The 26,587-nt window shown below is 43.5% G+C and overlaps 1 protein-coding gene across 1 annotated transcript; it reads right to left on the bottom strand.

The window, feature by feature from the left end:
• Positions 1-256: 256 nt before the first annotated feature.
• LOC128769977 (vasoactive intestinal polypeptide receptor-like) lies at positions 257-24,735 on the bottom strand. The gene is made up of 13 exons (XM_053884161.1): positions 24,558-24,735; positions 22,280-22,373; positions 20,920-21,033; positions 11,516-11,622; positions 9,094-9,191; positions 7,457-7,589; positions 4,262-4,415; positions 3,236-3,296; positions 2,913-2,979; positions 1,733-1,824; positions 1,526-1,655; positions 1,306-1,347; positions 257-1,210 (listed from the first exon to the last, which is right to left on the bottom strand). The coding sequence occupies exons 1-13, from the start codon at positions 24,612-24,614 to the stop codon at positions 1,019-1,021; spliced, it is 1,341 nt and encodes a 446-aa protein (XP_053740136.1). The 5' UTR covers positions 24,615-24,735; the 3' UTR covers positions 257-1,018.
• Between the last annotated feature and the right edge of the window lie 1,852 nt (positions 24,736-26,587).

The following is a 26,587-nucleotide window of genomic DNA, read 5'->3' as shown; positions in this document are numbered from 1 at the left end:
GCAAGTAGCTGAAAACAGGTTTGACAGAGTTCAGTGAAACTTTCAGGTGAGAGGAGGAACATTTGATTACATTTTGGTGGTTGTCCACTTTACAACCTGGGTCCATGAACCTTTCGGAGATACGTCGGTAAGTCTTTTTTTTCAGTCAAAATGACACCAAACAAACTCAAATTCAGTTATCAGCTATGAATTGAGGGTCAAATGGACACAAGAGGATTGAATGTATTTATTTTTTCATGGCCTTCTGAACCAGAAGTGAAATGAAGCAAACATAGAGAGTTAAAAACTCGCCACTCTTCTGACAGATGAATCTCACCACTGACTCTCAGTCCTCTTGCATGAGCTTCAAGTGACACCCGCTGGCGTGTCTCACGTGCAGTGCAAATTGTTCTGTCCATGTTTAGCACGAATATTAAACTAGACTCAAGAGCGGAACAGATTGGAGCAGCATCTCTGTTAAGATGAATGAGTGCTTAAAACACAAAGATTTACAATTAATAGACACATTTCCGAACTCTAACAACTGTCTTCCCAGGTCAAGTGGATGTAACACATCTCATCACAATTTGTCAGATTTGTGGCATGACAGCCTCTGGAAACACAACACAATCTGTGAGATTATTTCACAAAGAAGACTTGTACTGTTACTCTCAGTGATCTCAGAGCCAACTCTGAAAGATCTGCATCTGCCACATCTCCATGCATGTTGTAGGATCCTGTTGCCAGCCACTGGTGCCGGTCCCCTCAGCAACCCGGGCCATTAGGGTAAGTGCCCGGGTCAGTTGTGCAACACTCCCGTTTACTAAACATGATTCTTCAGACTCGCCGTCTTCTCCGACGTCCTTCACTTTGCCGCAGTGTTCAGCAGCTCCACCGGGGGCGCAGCAACACCTCAGCAGAAGCTGCTGTTTGTTTGTGATTTTGGAGGTTCAGAGGTGACAGGAATGGATGGAATCACAACAGACAAAGCTTCACGAACAAAGGTCAGAGACTGCGATCGCAGACAGCCACGTTCCCTTCAGATGGCGGAGAGGTGATCCTGGCAGGCGGATGCCCGGCGTGTGGCCGGGCTGCACTTGGTAAACATGGTGATCTGGGTGCTGAAGTTGTTGCCATTACTGGCGATGGACGGGTGCTGGTACTTAGTGTCCGACCCCAGGAAGCGCAGCAGCATCCATCTGCGCCACTTACGCTTAATCTCCGCTTGTACCTGAGCAAACAGGATCAGAAGCAGGGTGTGACTCACAAGAGCTGGACATTAAGAGACATAAGAGCCCGGCAAACACCTCAGGCCAGGACACTCACCTCTCCATTCAGAAAACAGTACAAAACGGCGACAACAAAACCCTGGAAGGGAGCAGAAACTGGGATCAGTGCGTGCAGTAGGTCAAACACTTTATACTTGATGAATGATACTGTCAGATACAATGGAAATTTTCCAGGAAAAACTGCCTCAAGCTCTCAGTCGGTAAGACTCGTAAATCATCAACCATTTTGTAACCAGAACATCAGCATTCTGATGTACCTGAAAAGAACCCAGAATGAGGTCGAAGACCATCCGGACACGAGAGTCGATGTGGTCCGGCTGAAAGACAAAGACCAGGTAGTTGATACCAAACAGGGGTATCAACAGCAGCGTGGACTTAGCAAGTCTCCTGAGAGAAGAGAGTGCAACACCATTAGTTTATATGCTCTAAACCCACATACATAAGCTGTGCTGGACCGGACTCACGAGTACTGGTTGGATTCTTTCCTTCCGATGTCAGGACAGTTCATCTTCTGTCTCAAAATGCGAATGATGCATATGAAAAGGAAAAAGTTGACCTGTCCGGAGAGACAAGAGACTGTCTTCAATACGATCCTTCTTAGACGCTAAGCATAGACAGCCTTACAACGGTGGGTAGAGGTGCAAATGCACAATGACGTGTCAAAACTCAGGGCCTGAGGGCCACATCCAGCTCGCCAAGCCATTACACGCGGCCCGCATGAGATTTAAACATGTGCAGCAACAAATTATAAGCACAGATGATGACAGTATGGTGGCTCATGTATTGGGTATCCATGCCATCAGGTTTTATCGTGGGCAAATATCACCATTCTAATGCCAAAAAATGAAGTTATCTTTAACTTTCTGTTTATTTTTCTCTTTTGGCAGATGATTTAGAATGCAGGGGGATCTGTCAGACCCGGAAGTGGCCCAGACAGATTTCACAAGTGAGGCAAGCTTGTTCATCAGTCATTATTTTTGCTATGTACGAATGAATGCATCTTCAATGGTTTATAAAGGTCCATTTATGCTAAACCTTACATACAGTTCTGGATACAGACGGAGTACCACCATAAACCATGGGGGGCAGTCTTGCTATTACTACCCGATATGAAGCTCCAATGAGATACGAAGACATAACAGTGGCGGGAATTCTCCACCCTCCAGCCCACTATATTTAACAGTCAACACCTCCTACAATGCTGCCTCTGTTTTCTCTTTTGTGCAAGAGCTACATGATCAATACTTCATACTGTAATAAACTTCACATAACTCTGGGCTGCTCCCCCTGGTGGATATGTTGGTGAACAACAATACCAACATAAAAAACGCATAGAAGTTTATGATCAGTGATGGCAACATTGTTTGAAACGGACGCGTAGAATGCCAGACATAAAGGGACCATAAATGGACCCATAGAAGTCGATTTTTGTGCAGTGAAAAGTAAAAGCAATACCTCATACATGTTAGCGAATCATGACGTGTTTGTCGTCAGACCGAGAAGAAGAACAGACACTTGGCAAATATGGTCTTTTGCCGATATGAATGTTTCTTTAAATAAACCGTATTTGGTGTCACCACTCCAGACATGTTAATCCTCAACAGCGATACACCATGAACCACTGGTTCAGAAGCTGCTACTCACCAGAATGGTGAATAAGATGGGTATTTTGATGATCCACCACGCTTTACCGTCGATGATCTCCCAGCAGCTGCGAGGGAGAATGGAACAGTCAGCGAACGTTTGAGGAAGACGACAAAAAGCAGAGATCTGCCTGTTTCATGAACTTGTTTCATGCAATCTTCTCAAACAAATCCACAAGAAAAACACACATAAGTTTAACATCTAATTTAAATATCGACTGAATCATCCATTTAACTATGTTCCAGGAATCCACATGATGGGATTCCAGATGTCAGACTACTAAACTAGATTCACAAGAGTCAGACGTGGCACGAGTAACTCACCCAGGATCGTTTAAATAAACTTTGGTTATCACCCAGGCCGAGATGAAGATGGCTGGAGCCCCTGCAGGTCAGAAACACGCATTACAACATGACTTTACTGAGGAGGTGTTCTGGACCAGCAGATACTGAGGCAACAGTGTTAAATTGTCATTGAAAGACGAGAGCACTGACAACACCTGAGTCCACTTGAGACAAACTATCTGGGCTTTTATCTCCCAGTAAGGTAGGACAGCATTAGTTCACCAGGGCTCCATGTTTATGTCTGATAGCAGCTATGAGTCATTAAAAAAAAAACAATATTTGGAATTTTCATTTAGGTAACATTATTTTTATAACGTTATTTTTGGCGTCTTTTCATACAACAATTTTCAGGTCAATCGGATTGGCAGTACATTTTCTTGGCATGGAAATAAATATGTATAATTCATCATGAAGAAAATATTGCGTAAATATGCTGACATGTAGAGGTGGTAATGGCACTCATCAGTGGATCAAAGAGTTGCTTGCTGAAAGCCAAAATGGTAATCACAATTACCTTATTTAATATTTTCACCAAGACAGGGGGCGGGTCACATGTTGTTTGATTGACAGGTCTGTTTTGTCACGTTCAACGTGAGCTGACTGCATTTACAGCTCATTCATTATCACTTCCAAAAAGTGCATTTCAAGTGAAGACATCTGTGTATATTTTAGAAAAAAAACTTCAAAATGTAGTTCATGAATCATACTAAAACACCAGCCCCAGGTCTCATGCCTCACATGATGCGAGAGCTTCTGCCATCACTTCCACCTTGCGACTGTTTCCTGCACATCACCCTGTTTTCCTTCCCCGAGTGAACACATAAGCTCCTCGGCGCAGGTTATTATCAGGATGAGAAGCAAGTGGCAGCTGTCTGATAATGCGACGCTCATCCATATGCTGAGTGACGCACTGGGCCTTTACCTTGAGCATCTGCTGGTGCAGGATCGTGGTAAAGACTAAACATACTGCTCAAGTGTATCAGAGATCCGAGAAATGTCCCTTACCCCAGCCAATCAGGATGTACCACCAGAAATACTTCCTCTCGGAGAAGAAGGAGACGGCCAGCAGAGCGTGGAGATACAGGCCTTCCACCAGCAGCCAGAAGAAACTGGCCATTATCCCGTACTGGAAGATGACGATCACAACCTTGCAGCCCACCTGAGGAGTCCAAGCACACGTATCACAGCTACTGCATGTTCACAGTAGTGGGGACATCTCTTCATACTGTACTGACTCTGAATGAAGTTACTCCATTACTCCAGACAGATCTGATCTCTTTTTAAAGTCCTAGTATTCTGAACTTTCAATTCTCTATCTTCGTAGATACTCTCTCATCTTGAGTCTCATATTCCCTCCCTTCTCTTTCTGATAATCATCAGCATGACTCGCTGACCAAGTCAGAGGTGTGTAGCGGCGAAGCATCTTAAAATGAAGCGTGGAATAAATGCAAAAAACTGCAGCTGAAATGCCTTGAAGAGGCTACAATATATATTATAATGTAACCTCTGAGGAGCAGATTTAGGTGGCGTGTATTGAAACAAGCGTGAGGATTGTGAGCGGCTTGCTGATACTTCTACTGGTACGGCAGTTCCCATGGTGATGCAATGTGATGGAATATAAGCCAGAGCTGGCATCGCTCAGAGGCCACGTCCCGTCAACACGCCTTCACATCACTCAAAACCAAACCATTGCCCATGAAGTTGGCTCCTCGAGAGAGAAAACTTTGGTGGTTTCGCCGCAATAGCTTGAATTCTGGATGTTTTTTCAAAGAAGAGTTGTAAAAGTTGCTTTGAAAAATTGAGAAACGACTAGTAGAAAACAAAGTTCTGCCTTGCAATTCGTATGAGGCCAGCTGGAGGCATCACCTGCACTCAGTGGCTGTCTCCCTCTCTTGCTGCGCTTGCTCCAAACCTGTTATCGACTTGCGATATAAAGGCAGAGCAGGTCGTCTCTACCGTGTCATCGCGTAGTAAACATGACTAAAATGATCAGAAAAAACTTGGATTCTTAAATTGATCAAATGTGTCGATCGGCTGGGCAAGTCAAAAACTTTTATTTTTCGGTCAACACATTCAACGCAGAGCGAGGCTGCCTTTTATTGCTGTCTTTATTGTGGTCATCTTTACGTGTCCATGGCCCCCATAGGAATAATACTGCCATCTGTGACAAACGCACGACCAAAATACTGTATTTCCAGCCAGTAAATGTGCATCTCTCCTCCCTCCATGTTTGTGTTGCGAGCTGCTCGCCTGCCCTCACACTGAGAAGGTGACTTGTCCCGCTCGTGACGTCACACACAGAGACACAGCAGTAGACAGCAGATATATATTTTTACCAAGGGAACATGACTGTAAGGATTGTAATGCATAGTCACATCACTGGTCACAGTGATTACAGTGGGAGTACATGGAGAAAGCTTGTGTGGTGATGCAACACATTACAGTGTGTCGGACAACTGGCCTGCTGACGGGTGAAAACCAAACATCTTTCCAAGCTCATGTTCCTGTTTAGAACTGCAAGCCTCAGGCCCCCCAATCTCAGCCCCTTAACAATTATATGGGAACGTCTCTTTTACCATCACTGCTGCTGGTGTGCTAGCTCATCCCATCATAACAGGAAAGCATGTGGAGAACACATCTGCTTTCACGAGAGCATGAGTGTGATGTCATACGGGAGAAGCTGAGTGAGTGCACAAGCAAAGTTCAGGCCTTGCCTGCAGTGTAGGGACCAACTCACCCGAGGCTGAGACCTGAGCACTCAGAGACCAGGTCTGAGACTTTGAGATCGAGTCGAGATCACAACCAAGAATGAGACCAAATTGAATATCCAAGTAACATCCGACTTGCGACCTGCTCGACTTACATGCACCCGTACATACGACCACAGCCAGCAGATGCTTTTTTTTTTTTATTCACTGTCTGACACCGCAGCACGTAGCAGCCCAGCATCGTGTACCACAGTTACAGCATTCGATTTACCTGCAATCTGACTTACGATCGGCTGGTCGCAACCGATCCCAGTCGTAAGTCAGATGTTTCTTGTAGAATACAGACTCATATAGAAACACACATTTATTTCTTCACGCAAAAGAAAAAGTTGTGTTTGTTTCAAAATTAATCGATAAATTGACAATTTTGAATCCAGTTTGGTCTCAGTCTTGGTCTTAATCCGGACACAGTCTCAGGCACTCGACGCTTTGGTCTTGGTCTCTGTATGCATTAGTCTGAGACTCAACTCTTTCTTGGGTTTGGTGGCCTCGACTGCAGCGCGACTTGCCCATGGTGCGACATCATCACAGCAACACTCCCCCAGGTCTGGCTTACATTCCCCCAAGTTGGTATAACAGGTTTCTCAGGAGCGCTGTGACAAACCCAGCAGCAAGCGGGTACACGTCACAATTTCAGGCTGAAGATACACATATATATATATGTATATATACGTATATAAAATCAGAAACTATACTTTTGCGAGACATTGCAACAGCTCCTGAAACTACTCACTTTTGGCTTTTGGACACAATTCACTCTGCTGTAACGTAGAGCAAGTTCTTGCGGAGGACATTCCAATTCTAACCTAAAGTATTTCCCCTCTTGTTTTTGGAAAGCGTGAGGGTGTGCCAGACATTTAGCAGCTGTGTTTGTATTATCTGGATGCTCTCACAGTAAAACATCCAAAGTGAGTCATCGACGATCAGCATGTACAGATAGAAGATCTATTCTCTCAGAAGCTGGCTGATGTCGCTGGCTGAAAGAGTCCATTAGTACCAAAAGTTCAAGCGGCTCCCTTTTCTAAATAAGATGCTAGATTTTATCAAGTGAAATGTCAGAGTTTTCCATGTGATTTATTGACAGCGCTCTTTGCTGTTGAGTCTTTGGCAAACAGGAACTCCAACAACTTCCTGCTGCGCCGATGAAAAGAGAAGCGTCATGTCAGGAGTGGATGAGACCTTGGCAAACACGGCGACGCCCAAGAGCTCTATGGTTCTGGCTTGTTGAGCAAACTGCGCACCAAGGCGAGTCAACCTGAGTGTATAATTAGCAGAGGTGCCATCCAGGACATAAAGTCTGGGCCGTACATCATGCAGATGAGATAAGGGTATTTACGACAGCAGCGCAATCCAACAACAGACAATCAATAAAGTGTGAGGCTCATAAAACGCCACGCAGGGAGCGTGAGAGCAGCGTGGAGGGTGGACTCACAGTCGACTGACAATCGTTTCCTGCTTCCCCGACTCCGTACAGAACCACATCCTTGATGAAAACTGTCACGGCTTTCAGGATGAAGGACAGGAACAGATGCATGTGGATGAAGTTCCGAGTGCAGTGAAGCTTTCTGTGAGATGAGACAACAATCCACAGTGAGTTCCAGGCCTTACCGTTTGGACTCTACAACTGTGTGCTACTAGGAAATAGTGCAAACCGTCCCTTCGATAGGCTCCAAACATTCTTTACTTCACTTGTTTGTTTTCCTTTATTTAACATAATTTACATGCAGTTTACAGTTCTATTTTTGTTTCATACAGTCAAGCGAAGACAGCGCTTCCCATTGTGTGCTCGACCTTGGTTTCTGCTCTTCTATAGTAGAACATTGGCTCTTCTCCCTTTTGGACTCCAGGCTGCTCCTTTAAAATGTTAGTAAAGCCACTTAATGGAACTCAGCATTGGACTCACTGATAAAGAAACACATTCTCACTCTCAAATGACTGCTTTTCAAGGGATTTTTGCGTCCACTGTTGATGCAGAAGTGAGAAGGTTTTGAATAAAGACAGGTGATGTAAGCTGGATCAGTGGTGGCCGGTCAACAGGGGGCGCTGGGACACTGCCCCACACCTCATAGCACCAGCATAAAGTCAATCATCATTTCAATTTTGAGTAAGAGTGGCAAGAGCGCCACCTATAAAAACACAAATCATAATATTTGGGATGGAACAGCTTCCTGTTCATGACACACTGCTGGCTGGCCACTGGCAAAAGTGGCCCTTCAACACAGCTATTCAGGCAAATCTCAGATATATTATGATCACACAGCACCAGAAATTTTGAGACAGAAATTGCCCAAAAATTCAGCAAGAACCTTCTGCTTTTAGCAGTTATGTAGTACTGTTTAGGGTCATGTCAGGGTATCTGTCAACTGTGATACGGCAGAGTGCAGGAGCTGGCGTGGTTATCTCCATCCTGCCGCTTCACACCTGCACATCTGATCCCACTTCTGCAGGACGAAGAGAGACCAGCGCTGCAGAGCAAGAGGGCGTGAAATGAGACCGAAATGAGGTTCCACTCTCATGCGTTCATTTATTCCTTTCATGTTCACTCTGGATTTTGAAGATTAAATGTGTCTCCTCTTGGTGTTTGTTCCACAAAAAAGAGAAATGCCTTGCTGATGATCTTATAATCCAGGACGGTGCAGCTGCCTCAAACAGCCCAACATAAACATCATGATCCACTCACATCCTGTGTGCAAAACATGCACTTTTTACAACAGTAAAAAGTAAACACATCCACTGTTCTCTGACCCCAAACGGCACAAATGAGAGAGAGAAAGTTCTTTTCTGGGTCCTCACTGGCTTGTAATTCCAACAGTCCCACTCACTCAGCTGACAATGAAGGTCAAAAGAATCGAGCGAGGATGGAACAACATGGCAGCTTGTCTTCGCCAGTGGGCTTTATAGCCGTTTTACATGAGAAACGCCACCTCAGCATATAAAATTTGGGTGACTTTCTGAAAAACATCTCCATAAAAAGGAAGCATGTGGGGTTTTATCGCTCTAGATGCGGCATGAGGTGTGTAAACGTCATTGTGCACACACTTAAGGTGGCATTAAGAAAATGTTACTCACCGGAAAACGCACAAGATGATAATGGCTGCCGTCAGAGATATGATGGACACGCTGTGGCCGATGGTGTAGCCCACTTTGACAGCAGCAAAGAAGATTCCCTGAGGGACAGAAGCAACTCAGACAAATGTGGAACGTGACACTGGGCGTACACACAGCCTTTTCCTCAGATGGCGGAGAGCTAATCCACACATCAAACCCCAATCTGATGCACTACCATCAGATTAGGAAGCACTGGTGATGTTGCCATTGTAGAAAAACATGTCACTCAAACTCTTGGCCATAAGGTGAAGAAGAAACATCTCATTACCACACAACAAGACCATACACTCACACTTTTTTTTCTTATTTTAAATAGCAAGAGGCTGCAGAACCTCACAGGTTCAACTCAACATTAGTGCCTCAAGTATATTTCAAACACATAGACCAATATAACATTTACAAATTCATCTGCAGCATGGTCACAGTGATGACACTGCGTCTACAGAAACATGCACAAACAAAAGCAGCGATGTTCATCTGCAGGGTTTGCCCCAGTGCTTTAGCAACACCATTGTGTTGCATGTTGTGAAGTGCGACAATGTCAGCACCCCTTCACCGTCATTCTTCGAGGACTACTTTTAAGGTAGATTGTTAAGGAAGCATGGCGTGGACTAACTTCTAAATGTCTCATCTCACTCAGTTGAAGCCGAGAGGTTCTTCTGTTTTTGACGTTAAATTAAATAGCAATACTCGTGTGCAATCATTAATCTTTGCCACCGAACTGCAAGGATAATCTGGTTAATCTGAAGAGACAACCAGTGACTAAGAAAGGCAAACCTTCCCGCAGCTGTTTGACTAACTGATGATGTTATGCAGTGCTTTTCAACCTCTTTCTAGCCATGACACCCTTGGTTCATTGAAAAAGTCCCAAAAGTCGCCAAAGGAACCTGGGCCAAAGCGCACATGTGCTTAAAGTCCTATAGAAAATCCCTATTCACTTGCGAAAAACTGTTGCTACTGACACTTGGTTGTTTTTTTGCCATGATATTTCCAGAAACAACTCGCAGAAAATGTATTTGTTTCAAATGTGTCCAGAAAGGGGCTGCAATATGGAAAAATATATCATGATTTATTTATGTATTTACTTACATAAATAACTGTTTGGATTTTATCACTTTGCTTTTGCATGATTTTATTGTAGTGTTGAGTTTCCAGACAAATCCTTAGCATTCTTTGCCGGAACTTGCTTTATAAAAACAATTATTCTTTCCCTCTTCATATTTTGGAGCACATTTATTTTGTTGTGCATTTAGTTTTTCGCCAACGTTTAAACCACAAAGCAAACTGTTCGTGATTATCAATAAAGTTTTGAAGTGAGACGTCACGTTAGCCGTTAGCTCTGCGGTGCAGACAGTCTTTGGCTTGGCAGGTCCGACAAGGATCACTCCCTCCATCGTTCTGTGGTGAAAGTGTGTGGTCAAGTTAGAGGCGCGTCAGGTTTAAAAACAGCAGGAAGTTGCGCATGTGAGCGGCTTCTTGGCTGTGAGTGTGTGGGAAGAGGAGCGTCGCGCACCACAGCAGCGCTACTTTGACTGACTGACAGATCAGCGCATCAACACACTGTAGCTTTACAGTATAGTGTATAGAAAAAATGTGAGCGAATCCATTTGATCTCCTCACATTGGTTATTCGTCAACACGTTCTAATAGTCACGACTTAATGGCATCATATCGCTCCACCGCTACGTCTATCACGGCACACTAGTGTGCCGCGGCACCGCAGTTGAAAACGCTGATGTAATGTGATGTAAATGATGTAAAGTCACCAGCTGGAATCTTCTGAAGTGAGGTCAGTGGTGTCTTTTCGTCACTACTCAGATATATGGGTCAGTTCTCCAGGGCTGGTCAAGTGACCGACAGTGACTGGTATCAATTGAAAGCTTGAGGACGTTCCATAAAAGAACCAACATTAACATCACAACTAGCTAACTTGTTTGCAACCAGCCCCGAAAGGTTTTGTTGTGTTCGTTTGATTTGGAGTCAGAGTTGCATGTCGCTTGTACCGTAGTGATGTCAGTAGCGAGTCATGAAACAGTATTGCAGGGTTGATGAAACAGAAGCCACTAGATGGCGCTATTGGTTTAGAAATGATGTGAACTTGCATTTGAATTACTTGTCCAAGTCCAAACATTTTACATCAGACAGTGCCATCTGGTGGCCTCTAAAACCAGGTCACTGTTTCATGAAACCTCAGCTACCCATCACTACAGTATGCGAAGTCAATGAACACCAGAGTGAGGCGATGAATTACTAAGTGGCGCTATAAACACAGTATTCACAGGGACGACCTGAACCATGTCACATTTATAGTGCAAGCTCAACCTTGAGAGTGTTGAATGCAGCTGAAGGAAAAGCATTTATGATTCAGTGGCAGCCCAACTCACCGTGTTTTCATCCATGGTGCTGTTGGGATCGTAGCCACAGTCACTGATGTAGGAGTCCATGCTGATCGGCGTCCAGCCCCCCCCGCTGCAAGTCTTGGACAGGTTACCTGAGGAGGACAGCAGAGGAGTCGGCTATTTCAGCACCATCACCTGGTAGGTTCCTTACACAGAGCCGAGATGTATTGCACAAAGAGGCATGCTTGGAATAACAGCGGGGGGTAGATCACCCTACAGGCGAGGAGATCCCAAGAGTGTTTTCTCCATCTGTTCCCCACTTAAATCATGGCGTTTCAACAGTTGAGCAGCAGATGCATGTGCTCCATGTCTCATCCACAGGGGTCGGAGTGAAGTCTAAAGAACCCATAACAAGCTCTCCAGTCGGGGGCCCAGACCAGAGGAACACCCGCAGAACTAGGCCACAGTTGCTAAAGATGGACTTCCTCCTCCAGGAAGGACGAAGTGCTGCACACTCAGGCTGGATCCTCATTAAAACTTCAAGGAAGCATCCAGCAGGGGGCGATAGGAAGACCCTTGTTTGGCACTCAGGAGTACATGGTGAGGGACGGCTGAAGTTCTGCTTGAAAAGCTCCACTTGTGACCCACAGCCGGACCGGAGATTCTCTCACTTCCTGTACCGGTGTGACTGCAAGCCCGGGCTAATAGCATTAAGGTACTGAAAAGTCGAGTGTAAATATTCAGTGTAACAAGTGATCATTATTCCTGGGTGAGCTCATCGCACTCATCTGAGCTTCAAAGCACCAGGCTGAACTTAGAGGTCAGGTTTTTCAGTTTGACTCAAAGGTGGGTTCTCCCTCTGCTAATGCAGCATCAGGCCCTGGAAGAAGCCACAGAGTATCACATCCTGTATGACATCTTGCTCCTGAGAGCTCCAGCTGTGGCCTTCCTTCTGCTTGTGTTACAGATGTTCTTGGTTTATTTTCTGTCAGTCCGACGACACTTTGGACTGTGTTCTCTGTAGTTATTCTACTGGACTATGTTGTGCATTTATAGGGTCACCAGCATCAAGACAACCAAGCCGTAATGAGAAAGAAGTAATATAAAAGATTTCAATAAAATGTAGTTTTAGTGCTCAGTCATCATAACTGGGTCAAACACCGGAGCCATCTTGTGATGTAACCAGAGGTACCAGCTCTGTAAACAAGCCTGGCTGAGGCATGGAAGCAGAAGAAGTCGTGAGCAACATCAGAGAAGATTTGAATGATTTGTCAACCGTTTTTGAGGAAGAAGAGCAGCTTCATGTACATGAAGGACTTACTTTTATGTGAACGTCACTCTGATAGTAAGAGGATGAAGGAGCTGTTGCAGCAGAGTTAGTTCGAGTCGGACATGGGTCGACAGTGCTGCTTCTTCTTCCAGCGTATCAATCATACGATCCTGTTTGTTTACGTTTGATAACCGTGGGTTTTGCAGTCGGTTTCAGGACCGTTTGAGGTGATCTTTCTGACCAAAAGGTTCTTGCGCAGCAGCCAAATTATCTCTGCAGAATAGTGCGCAGATTATTTCTTATTAAAGACTGTGAAGAGTTGTGTTGTGACACGTGCCACCAGACATGGAGCTCAAATCAAAATAAACTCACAAATAAATAAAATAAAAACTTCACATCACCACATGTATGAATGTATTGGTTTTTATGCACAGGCCTTTTTACACTCAATTTTCAACTCAAATTGCAGTGAAAAATTTAAAACTTTCTTATTCTTCATCCCATGAAATAGACCCTAGAAGGAGTTGTTTTTTTAACGGCATGCAAGTCTTTTTTTTTGTTTTGAATCCTTCACTTTTTATCTTAGAAAGAATGCTGTGAAAATGTCTCCCTTGTGTAAAATGATCCTAACTATGGATATGGTTCAACAATTTCTATAGTCAACCATAAAAATAGTGGCAAAAGAAGAAATTCATGTGGAAATAAATATAGATGACTGAGTGCCATCAGTTGGTTATAACAGAAAATAAATAATAAAAGTTGGTATTAATTTCTATTTAAATGTAGTTCCATCTTTATTTCATAATTTGGCAGTTCTATATTTTAGTCTCTGGCTTTTATACAACTGCACAGCTGATCTTTTTAGTCATTTTTAGTGTATCTGCCCTGTATTTATTGTTTTTTACTGTCTGTTTTATCCTGATTTGACAGTTGTACAGCACTTAGTGACAATCTTGTATGGCTTTGTAAGTGCTTTATAAAGAAATATGGTATGGTATGGTTCAGCTATTCCACAGTTCACATGTGACGCTTCAGGATCCAGCGACAGGCCTGATATTTATTTGCGAAACAAAAGCATCTTTAAAAGAAAAGCTCCACGTGTTTGGCATCGAAACAAATCCAAGGGGAAGAATGTTGAACAGCCAACAGGCGATCGTCCCGCAGCCACTATCAAACCATTGAGAGCCTGGAAAATGACCAAGAATCCGGTCTAAGAATAAATTTTCTGATTGAACACATTGCTCGGGACAGAAATACCTGAGGTGCGTGTTGTCGAAGACGCAGGCTTAGCTCAGTCAAACAACATGACAAGACACAAAAGCGCCGATAAGCCCTCGCTCTGTCAGCCGTGCCACCGCTGGATTTGAGGCACGGCCAGAAGAATGCTTTCATCGTCCCCCGAAAACATGAACGCAGGGATTATCACTGTCATTCACCACAACATGGAGGGATCGCAGCAGCTAATCACCCCGTCCCAGATTAGAACGGCCATTTACGCTTCTCAATTATGTCTTGGAGGAAGATGGATGTCTTCAATTATATACGCTAAATAAAGCGGGCAATCGAAATATGAGACAAGACATGGAGGCAATATTTATGACCTTCATTTGGATGAGGTCACGCTGTTTTGATCCGACTGTCTCTTTGAAGACGTGTAGACATCGGACTTTCACACATAACTTCATCTCACTCGAAAGTTTTACAGGAGCTCTGGCAGCGGGAGCCAAACACACGCCACAGATGATTCATCACATTTTTGTTCAAGTGTTTAATGATGCTACACACTAGCTGCCTGCCAAACAAGAGCACGAGTTCACTCAGCAAACTGAAGTCTGAACATCCAGACAAATGCTTCATTGCTTTTCTAGTTTCGGCTGAGGTCGTGAGGTCAGTCCAGCTCATTTCTGCGGCGCAAGGAACAGGGCAGCAGGAATTTGGGTGCGGCTCGTAGTGATGGGACGTCTGGGACTCTGCAGCCAAATATCTGTTGATCCAGCGTATAATTTACGCGTTGTTTTGTTTGAGAAAAATGTTCTTCTGCTTAATGTTCAGCAAATTTTTATTATATATCACACATAAATCACAGCAAAACGATTTTCATTTGAAGGATTGTTTTGTGTCATGTGTTGAGCACCTTGTGAGCACCTTCTTGGTTTCTGAAAGGTGATTTAGAAATAAAGATTTATTATTATTATGAGTAAGTTTACAGAGTACACTTGCAGATGTTTTTTGTGTCTGTCTCAATTATTCAGTTTAAAAAATTTTGAATAAATAAAGTGCCATTTTTTAATATAAACTGTTCATAATTTGTCCTCTTGTCAATGTGAGAAACAAATACTGCTTGTTATTGATGCACGGATAACTGCACTGAACTGAAGGAAAATGCACAAGGAAGCGGCAGCAGACATTAGAACGGGGCACTGATAAATAAGATACATCATAATGCTGTTATAAATACATGATAAAAGAGAGGTAAAAATGTTGTTAAATTTGGAAAAAAAATATCTTTGGGAATCTTCAAGTCAAGCCAAATGTATAACAAACATTTGTGTTGTTATGGTAGAGTGAGTTTTGCTTATTTATTAGCTTTTATTTTGGTGGAGTTAGACTGGTCTTCCTGTGTGCACTTCTTCTGTCATTCATTGCACCTGGTCTCTTTTCGTCTGCTGTCACGTCTGTCTGTCTCATCAAGTCCTCGAGTCATTGTCCTCTATTCAAGCTAAGTCAAGTCTCCATTTCAAGTCCAGCAACAGAATGGTTGAGTCCACTTTCGTCTAGTCAAGTCATCATCTCGTCTTGCATTGTCAAGTCAAGTCGGCACATCAACTTGAGTAACAGTCTGATCGAGTCCCTTCAAGTCAAGCCATCGTCTTGTCGAGTTAAGTCAATTCTTGTCTCATAAAATCTTGTCATCATCAAGTCCTTGTCAAACCACTGTCTTCTTGCCAAGTTTTAGCCAAGTCTCCATGTCAAGTCAAGCAACAGTGTGGTCAAGTCTCGCCAAGTTATTTTTCGTCTGTGTATGTAATGTGTAGTTCTGTTCTCGTCGTGTCAATTTTCGTCCTCATCCGCTTCTATGTTGTATGGTTTTTGTTTTGCAATAAACGCCATGGTTCTGGCTCCAAAACCTGGACAGACCTCATGACAGAACCACTTGAGGTTGGGCAAACCTGGTACAGAGGGTGTAAACTGAACACCGGTGCCGCTGCGTTCCAGATCTGAGGATGCCCAGACTGCTCTTAAGAGGTCTGACTTTCCCTGTGTACTATGTAGCTTGCTCCTACTGTGTGAACCCACCCTGCCGTGCATCATGGCAGCAGGAGGTCAGTGAAGGCTTGGCCTCCACAGACATCACTCACTGCCTGTTTTTCTAAGACCAGCTTGGGAAGAGTTCATGAGAATGGCGCCCTCTCTCTGCTCTGATTTATGACTTGCTCCCTAAATCTCTGACGCCATATTTCGTAACGTTTCAGAGGTCATAAATTCAAAAGGCCAGGAAGTGTCAATAGCAGGAGCCTTGCACAACTGGTTGTGGAATTGAATGGGCGATTGACGTTTGACACTGTTTGTTTTTCCACTGCCTTGTGTGGAAATATTTGCTCATTAATGAGAAGTGGAGAGCTGCGCAGGTATTTGAGGATCACCCCTGCAGACGTGGCGTGGCCTTGAGCCCAGAAAAATGCCTCGGAGGATCGGGCCTCTTCAGACAGGCTTGGCCCCGCTCCCTCCACTGAGGGCTCCTATTAATCCATAGAACCTTTCTGGACCTGAAATATACCTCCTCGACACTCATTCCTCATCTGATCCGTCTCTACTCCCGAAGGAGCGCTCGAGTCTCTCAGGTCACACCATCTTCCATCTGGGTCATATCAGTGCTTCCCAGAAAGCCTCAGCAGAGAGCATCTCACGTGTTCAGGACGATTCCACCTTTCAAGTTGACGTGAATTTGTTGGGGCAGCTACTCGATTGATCTCCCTCAACCACGGTGACGTGCATGTGAAGGGTAAATCGGGTGTCAAACTCAAGGCCCGGGGGCCAAAGCTGCTCACTAAGTGACGTTACACAGCCCAGCGCTCACTCGTCCCACAGTCGAAGAGGTTACCAGGATAAAAATAGAGACTGAGGCATTTCTTATCTCCAGTGAAAGGAGAGTCAGCTATGGGGGTGTGGTCAAGCATTTGATGCAGTCTGACGCAGTTTATGGATTTTGAAAAAAGACACGTGGCAGCTAGGATGATAACAACAACAACAAACATGGAGGAATACCTGAACAAAAGTAAACAAAAGCATCTGTTTGCTTTTGTTCAGGGATGTTTTTCGCTACACAATGGCCAGGGTTTCCACTACTCTGAATGTACTTGACTTTCTTATAAAATTGAAATTCTTATACAAATATTTTCAAGACATTAAAAGAGCTTTAGTTTAAAAAAGGTGATATAAAAACTTGAATATCGCCACCATCGTGATTTACTGTGCCATTGTCAAACCGATGCAAAATAAACAATATTTTGTTGTTTAAATGTATGTATGGGTCCATCATTTGATTCAGTAATATATATGAATTCATGAGTTAATGAGGGTTTATAGTGCAGTGGACTGATACAACAAGAAAAATCAGAAACTTTCAAGTGGGTCAGCACCGCTGCCGAAGTTCAAGATCAAGAGCTGGGTTTTCAAATAGACGAAAGTCACTAAAGCGCAGACCTAGTCCTTATTCATTTCGAGGTCTTATTTTGGGGCCACTTCAGCAGAGCTAAAGGATCACAGATTCATCCAGGAGTTGAGGACAAATGTGATAGTTGCAAGAGTTAGTGAGGGGCTGGTGAGGCTTCATGAAACCATGTCCTTATTTCCAGAGACCACTAGATGGCACTGTCTGCTCTAAAATCTTACAATTGAAACAACCTTGAAACCTCACATGAATTCTAACCCAAGAGTGGCATCTAGTGGGGTCTGAAAATAAGCACACTGTTTCATGAAGCCTCATCAGGCACTAGCACTGATCAAAAAATCATATCATATAATTCACAGTGTACATTGTTCCTCCAAAATAAGTAAAATGTATCTGCCATCTTGCCAAATAATCATAAAACAGCTGTTTAAAACTGTCCTTTTAACATTAAAAATGAAACATTTACAGTGTTATATTTTTCCAAATAATGATTCCTTCAATGTCAACAGCTAATGTTGACATGTAACTTGTTTCACAATTCTTACCTTGCTATTATAATAAATAAGGTGCGGTTTGCCACCCTTTATTGACCTATATGTGTGTGAAATAGTTTCAGTAAACAGGACAAGGAACATATGGTTACAGTTTTGTGGCATTCTGGATTATAATCTGGATTGTAGTGTTCAGGACAATTTACTAACTCAAGAAAACACAGTACTGATACAGTTCTTCTATTTAATTCTCTCAAAACATTGAGGTTATCTGATTTATTCCGCTCGCAATACACCTGGTATGTAGGAGAAAAATACTTTCCATCCCTGAATTACAGTTCAATGTTGCAGGATTTATTTTCATACTGAGATGTTTCCAAAAAAATATCAGCTTCCAAGAATCGTTTTATAGCTCATGATATTTTTCATCCACAGCTCATGTGGATTTTCAAGCGAGATCCTGTGCAGCCGCCCTCCGGCTGCAGGTTGTGAGGAGATGACAAATAAAAACTGCCATCACGTCTTATCGTGTAATTAAACTCCGATAACATGCCGTGGTAATTAATAACAAATTGCACATGCAACGTTCTCGAGGGAATCAATGAAACCTCCAGACAATACTTCGCCTTCTTCATAATGAGTTCGCCTTCCCTGGGAGTCGGCTCCTCCAAACATCCTCAGTGCATCTGCCAGCTCGCTGACAATGACAACGTTGGTACAATCGGACTGTTTGGTATTAATATCTGGCTTCTCCTCTATTCATTTTCAGCTCTAAAACATGCTCCGTGTCCGAGGGCTCGCTCAGAAATGAAGCCAAGTTTAGTAGCAGATGTTTCGCAAACGCTCCACAGGAGAAGATGAAATGACCCGGTCAGGAAATACTTTGAAATGTAGCTTGCACAGAGCGCCAACATGAGGCAGCTGAGATCATGAATCTAAATGCACTGATATCAAGCTGCACAGATAGACTTCACTTCCATCCGACCTTCTTGTTGGATTGGCTGGTCTTACAACAACTTTGTGAAACTGTTGTGAGGAAGGGAGGCTGCAGTGAGCTTACAGTGTACTTCCATCCACTGAACAGCTGCATTCATGAGAGCAGCAAGACAAACAACCTGACGTGGAGTCAGCCGAAAGTTTCATACACTATCAGATACCAACAAATACATTGTGTTGTTCCACGCCAATGCGCCGACTCTGCAGTTAATCCTGCTGATATTTACCATCGAGGAACATCTCAATGCACTCAGATGGTGTGACAAAAGGATCAGTCGCAGTACAACTAAAAATACAGAATGACAAAGCTTCTTGAGAGACGAAGGGTTCCATTTGCTCGTGTAAATAATGCCGTCTATTGTCGTTTGTTGTAAGCAGATTACTCAAGCTCCCACTGATGCTGCTCAATGATGGGCTTCATTTGAAGCTGAGTCAAGTTACACTGAACTGCTGATCTGACAGCGAGATTGTGATAAAGGCAAGTGTAAATCTGAAGATATAAAAGTGCCGGTGACCATGTATTCTTCATTAGTTTAGAGGCCAGACCTTCACCAAGCAGCTCCACCCCCAACATCATCTCCTACTATTGAATTTCATTCAATTCCATCGCGAGGAAAACAAAACTGTGTCATCTGCAGTGGATCTTATTTCACATGATTTTATAAAACACATCGTCGATCGTATCAGTGATACACGCATTGTGCAGACGGAGGCCCAACCACTATAATATATACCACTATAATAAGGTGAACAAGACATTATGTATGTGTAAGAGTTTTGGGTTTTTTTCCCTCAAAGTTGTGATGAGAAGCCATTCAAGTGAATGATGATCCTTTAGAACCACCGTGGATCCAGATATAACTTAAGAACACAACCAAAATGTAGCAGTCAGTGATGGGCTGATGACTCTTCATGAAACAGCGCTCACTAGATGGCGCTGTTGGTCTACAAATGATGTGAGGTTTCATTGAAGTGGTCGTTCAAATTCAAAGATTCCGGGACAGAGAGTGCCATCTAGTGGTCACTGAAAATGAGGACACTGTTTCATGAAGCCTCATAAGCCCAGCACTAGAAGCCATTTTTGGAAATGTCAGTAAAGCATGATCATTACTTATTTGGTGACCGAACAAAAAGACAGATAAACACCAACAATGACATAATGCTAATGTTATTATTGCATATTATCTTTTCCGGCACCTTGTGAAGCAACAAAGAAAAAAACAGATTGTGGTGCACCTTATGAGCACAGGTGGAGGTCTAGCATATGCACATCTCACTTTTGGGTTTCATATATTCCACTTTAAAATTCCAAAAATGTCATTAAAAAAACGTCTGGAAAACTGCAGTGCTAACATCAAACTCTGCATCATGACAAAAGTAGGCCGTAAGCTCCGCCCCTAAGACGCCCTGCAAGTCACTCTCATTTTAATCTGAGATGCAAAAACAAATATTGCCTCAAACCTCTGTTAGAGGTTGCGACATTTCCTCCGCACAGTAAAATTCAAATAGCTAAAAAAGAGACAATAATGTACATTTGCTCAAGTGGCCCCCTAGTGGCAGGAAGTCATATCAACCACCTAAATGTGAAAAAAAATCACCTTAGTCAATACATCCACTGTTTTTTTTACGATAATCCACACCCCCACTCTTTAGTCCGAGCCCGGTGAGAGCAGCATTGTTGGAAAGCAACACTGACACTTGGTCGCTCTGCACTGTGCTGTTTCTTCCATGCAGTAATTGTGTTAAATAAATAATAAAATAAAGCTGAATAGAAGTTCTTTCCTTTCAAGCACACATAACAAGGGCCAGTGATTTGACCCCCCGCCGGCTTGTTCCTACACGCATGTGCTATCAGGCAACATTTGCTTTACATTAGTGTCTGAACTCTTGGACACACGTGTTTCGGAATGTAAATCCTGTCAACCTAACGTTGCACACATGTTGTAATCTCCTCAGATCTTTGAAAGCCAAGGACATAAATCTGTTGCTCAACACACACAGTGGTCGACGACTGTCTTACGTGTGGAGACGTCGCCGGAGAAGTAGAAGAGATACTTGGGGCAGGGGATCGTGACCACCTCTCCCACGTCTGCACTGGGCCAGCAGGCGATCTTGTCCCATGTTCCGCTGCAGCCTGGAAGAGAGAGGAAAGCTTTACGCCTGTGAGTCCTGCGTGTTTGCTGCTAACACACTGAAACACAGGAAGCTTGCAGATATCTAGGTTCATCAGATACGCACGGCTCTGAAGCGTTCTATCTCACAGATCATCAGATTTTACACATCAGGTTCAGAGTTTACTCATTATATCAGTGTTCACAAAAAGACTACAACCACTTTTTCGGGTTGGAAATACCAAAAAAAAAGAACACTCCAAGAGCAGAAGATTTTAAATCCAAAAGACTTTTGTCTCAGCCTGGACTGACATGAGGCTCAGAGGATGCTACTACATCAGAACCAAGTGTACATTATTCCTCCACTTTGCCTTGGATGGTTTTGGAAATAAACCCTTCAGTTCCAGGCCATTATTTGTGAATTGAATGAAAACTCAAGGCGAAACTAAGACGTCCTATGCCATGTTTGGTGGCGTTCCCACTCCAAGAAAAAAAGTCTTTCCATTGAGTCCATGCCAAAGTTTGTCTTCAGGGGAGCTCCTTTATATCATCTACCCATGATCCCTTGCTGGAGTTACAGCAACGCACTTGGTGCTATTAACATGAACAACACAAATAGTCCAAACTATTGAAGTGCATTGACACAATCCATTCTACATAGAGCTGATATAATACTACAATAACACAGAAAAGCGTAGCAGGTCTTCTTTAAGTCGATCAGATCATCATCATACTCATTCTCTGAAAAAAGAGGAGATGCCCTTACACTACTCATGCAGTGTTGGGCTGGTGAAGCTTCATGAAACAGTGTCAGCATTTTCAGAGGCCACAGGTGGCACTCCTGCTGTAAAATCTCAGGAATTGAACAACCACTTCTATGACACCACAGAGAGCGCCATCTGCTGAGCTGTGAAACGAGGTTTCGTGATGCCTCATCACTACTTTAAAAGCGTTGACCATATGTTCTGAATTAACTCCATGTTTGTCTCAGTTTACATTTTGTTTTCAAGAGGAGCATAGTGGTGCTTATGACACGCCAAGCACAAGACATAAACCGAGAGATCTGCGCCACAGTAAGAGGTGTGTCATGCAAACTGAATTCTAAAACTAAACGTGCTGTTCACTGTCCTGCCATTTCATAGGGAATGAGCGACAGATTCTGACAATACAGGAAGTACAGAGCTGCTCTAGAAGGCATCTGAATCCGTCATTGGCTGGTAGTCATTTAACTTTCCAGCAGTTTAACCCCCGGTCTGGAGCTCTACACACCTGATGTCCTGTTCTCAATGTGGGCCTCGCACAGGTTTCTGTCCTTTTCGATTTCATCCACCATGTCACACATCTGATTCTGGCCTGAAGAACCCTGGTGGAGGAGAGGAGAGGTGAAACGTCAGGAAGTGAACAACCACATGCTTTAAGGGCAGCGTCTTTCCCAGAGTGGGGGACATCAAAACCCACCTCCAGATTTACAATCTCATGAGTTCAAACTCTCTTGCGCAACCACAACTCAGACAAGTGCAGGACAAGGCTTCAACAAGGCGATTTATTATATTTATTATTTTCAAGTATCGCAGGGATGGGCAATTACATCTCCAGCAGGGACACAATATATTCTGGCATGGTTGAGATGGGCCAGTCAGTATATTATTATTGTGGTTATTAGAAAAATAATGTGAATAAAAATTGTATAGCAAGTTATAATGTTGTATATACTTTTATACCATTGTCAATATAGATTATAATATAGACAAATATACGTGCAAAAACATAACTACATGAGTACAAACCACCTATCAAAAATAATTTTAAAATAATACACCAGCGCAAAATATCACATTTTGTTTTATAAATCAATGAATATTAGGGGTAAGTACTTGGTCAGTAGTTTGAGAAGGAAGGACATAGAACATAATACTGTTCATAATGTAAATCTCAGTTCAAAATTAAAAGGATAATTTCAAGACAACGTTTTCTTGCACCGCCCTCATGAGGGCCATGCACAGGGCCCCATGAGGCCCACACCTCAGTATAGAACGGCTATTTTAATGCTGAATTCATGAAAACTGGGGTTTTCAATGGAACTTATGAGTCAGTGCTATTGTCTATGTTCTTGGTAAAAGTGACTAAACAGAGTGGGATTTATACTGTCACTGATAATGAATGAAACATTATCTCACACTACTTTATTTTGCGCATTGAAAACACATTTGGACACATTGTTAAAGCTCATGAACTCGACCAGGCACAAGAGCACAAAAATGACTCGCTGTAAATAGTTGTTCAATGAAATACAAAATACAGAATTCAATGACCTCCTCTCAAATTTGAATGATTTTCATTTCCAAAAATGGACCTTGACTTCCCAAACAATGTTCAGCAGGCGTAACACCTGTTCAAATGAACATGTTGCTCCTGAGGGCCTCGGGACGCTTCAGCTGTGAAAGGGCACGCAACGCTAAGTGTTTCACCGTGGCTCCCTCAGCAGGAGCAGATTTATTGCAGTTACTCAAGCGGATGAGTCGCCTCTCTGTGGGAATTAATCAGGCAGGGAGCGCGTGGTTATTGTTAGCCACAAAAACGGGACCATACGACTTCAGCCACGCCAGGAAGGTGACTCCCCCGTTTGGGTTATGATTTATCTGCTCGCAGGGCCACGAGGTGCAGCCATCCAGCATGTCAGGCCTCGAGCTGCATGATGGATCAGCGGTGCCTCCAGCCCTGCAACTTCAAGTTCCAAGAGGAAACTTCCAGCAGTTCATCACCAGGGTGGCCGTCCTGACCGCCGCCATCCCCCCACGGCAACATCAAGCCACCTATCTACCGAGCGTCACACAGCGAAGCCACATAAACACGACCTGCTCACGTACATATGACCTCCCATTTAACTCCTGCATGCTTCCCTGTTGGAGACAGAGGAGGATAAGGATGCTGGCAACCAGAAAGTACAGACAAAGGAGGCTGTTGCCATGGTGGCCGTTTGAAGAGACCAATCACTTTTGTCTTCATTTCGCTTTCCACCTTAACATCAGTAATGACACATGGAGGGATCAAGGATCTGACACACATACGTGGGGTTTTCCAGAATTTGGAGGACAAGACTTTTGTTCTGAGGAGTGAGTGCTTCACCCATCCTGAATGGAGAGACAGGAATCCAGGAACTGGACGTCAGCGTTGACAGGTAGGAGACTGCCACGGGAATAGGGATCCAACAACAGGATCTTTTGCATGTCATTCTCACTTTCACTGTCAAAGCATGTGGACAGGTGAACAGCAACTGGGTCCAATTCTGGATGACACAAGCACTGGCTCTTTCTATATGCACATGAGCGTTGACTCCACATATAAGTGCGTTTCAATAAATACATGTTAAACAGAATAACAAGGGAGCGACTACTTCCACTTCTCCTAAAGAAACAATAGCGCGGATTCCGCATACAGTGTGAAGCCCGCCGCCTCCCACCACAAACCATCGGCGTCAGCTGCGGCTCTAAACTTCCCCAACAGAAGTGAAGCAACTGTTGCTGTCACCGAGGAACAGCAAACTCACCGGCTCCAGCAGGAGGAAGAAGAAGAGAAAGAGCGGCTTCGATACTTCCAACAACATGTCACGTTGAAGTGGAGGAATGTTTGAAAGAGGTGAGTGAATAACGAGGGCGATCCCGCAGAAGCTGCGTCTCCTCTGTCACCGGCAGCGCGTCTGTCTGTGAGTGGCGACGGTCCTCCCACTCCGGATTACCTTGAACGACGAAGCATCGTTTGCCTACGTCATTGTGAGGCCATGACGACAAAGGGAAGACGTTGAAGTTATCAAATGAAGTGTTCCCAATAACATACGTATGTATCGACCCCCTGTATATATATATATATATATATATATATATATATATATATATATATATATATATATATATATATATATATATATATATATATATATATATGGAACACCAGGATCCTGGCATTTATTTGGGAAAATACACAGCCATATTGTGCTTGAAAATGCTACGACTAATCAGCTCAAAGAAGTATATGTCAATGTATAATGTCTCTGTTGTAATGTAATTTCCCCCATTAACCTGTTATTTCTTGACAAACAAGGTGACAGCCAAACAACCAACTCCTAAGAGCTACATCAGTTTGTGCACCTGCCAAGGTTACACAGACTTTAACCCACTCTCCTTCCTTCTTCGCCACAGTTTACAGTCAGGATCACTTGTTAATCTTTAAACTTGAGCTACTTTATTTACGTCACATGACGGAGCGGAGAGCGTTCAGGTACGGTCAGAATTTCCAGTGACCTTAACTGTACCCACAACTGGTCACTGTTTACAAACAGGCAGTGTCAGCGATGAATCCCAAAACATCCAAGACCTGAAGCTGATATTCAGAATAGTTTTAACAATTTTGACTGTATTGCAACATATAGATTCAGATGAAAAACATGAATAATTCCCCACAGTAAAAAAAAATAATCTCTGAAGCTTCACTGTTGCTGCCACGCCTCTCTCACAGGTCTTCAGTCTTGCTCGACCCACACTTGCTCTCTCCCTCTCTCTCTCTCATTGAGACTCCAGCGCCAGTTAACAGCTTCCTTCACAGTCTTCCATGAATACAGTCACTATTTCTCCATTGTAACTGCAGCTTCCCTCACTGCTGGGTTAAACTACAGCATGGCCTTGAGATGTTCGCTCCTGATCCACCCGTGTGCAAGACACATCAATGGCTTATGAGAGCAGGAGGAATAGACTCTTACTGATTCATACCATTAGATATACCAAAACTATTTAAGAATCACCTTTAAAATCCACCTTTGCTGGCTCTAAATAGGATAACGTTGTGTTTGTGGCAGTGGAGAGACGCTCATCAAGTATGATCATTCATGAGTACTGTGGGAAGAACTCATTCATTCCTTCAGCGCACACAGAAACATGCTGGGTATGTTGAGCTGGTCAGATGGTGAGCAACAGCCGCACAGTCTCCATGCACACACCTTCCTGTATGACTGTCACTGAGGCGTAAGCATCTCAGCGGATGTGGATTTTTTTGCTTCTTTTCAGCTGCCGGAATCAAGTCGCTGTGAAAGCACACGTCACTAAGATAAAACTCAACTCGAGCTCACAACGTCTGCATATTTGCTGTGAAGACTGACGCCTGCCTTCTTTTGTGATTTGCTTCTCAAGGCTAACTGCGGCAGCGACTCACGCACCTTTGTATTCCGTCTAACTTCTCGCTCAGACGAAGATGCTGCAGGACTTCGATCTAAAGCTTAGAAGAATGAACTGGTTTCAGAGCATGTACAACACATGGTTATAAGACTGATGCATTTGATAGAGCAAGAATATTGTTGCGGTCTCTCAAGTACAATTGGTGGAGTGAGGCCTTGAAAATAGATTTAAAAAATACAGAAATAAGTAAGTGAATAATCATAATAATACAGATTTTGGTTCCTAAATTTGGTACATAAACGTGTGCTCAGTCAGACAGCAGGTGGCAGTAGCGTCACTGAGCTTTTATAACACATGACACCAGGAAGAGGCTACACACAGTTGGAACTCGCTCCAGTTATCACAGTGACCT

Source organism: Synchiropus splendidus, chromosome 13 (assembly GCF_027744825.2).
Source record: "Synchiropus splendidus isolate RoL2022-P1 chromosome 13, RoL_Sspl_1.0, whole genome shotgun sequence".
In the NCBI taxonomy this organism is placed as follows: domain Eukaryota; kingdom Metazoa; phylum Chordata; class Actinopteri; order Syngnathiformes; family Callionymidae; genus Synchiropus; species Synchiropus splendidus.
This window is presented reverse-complemented; position numbering and strand designations above follow the sequence as displayed.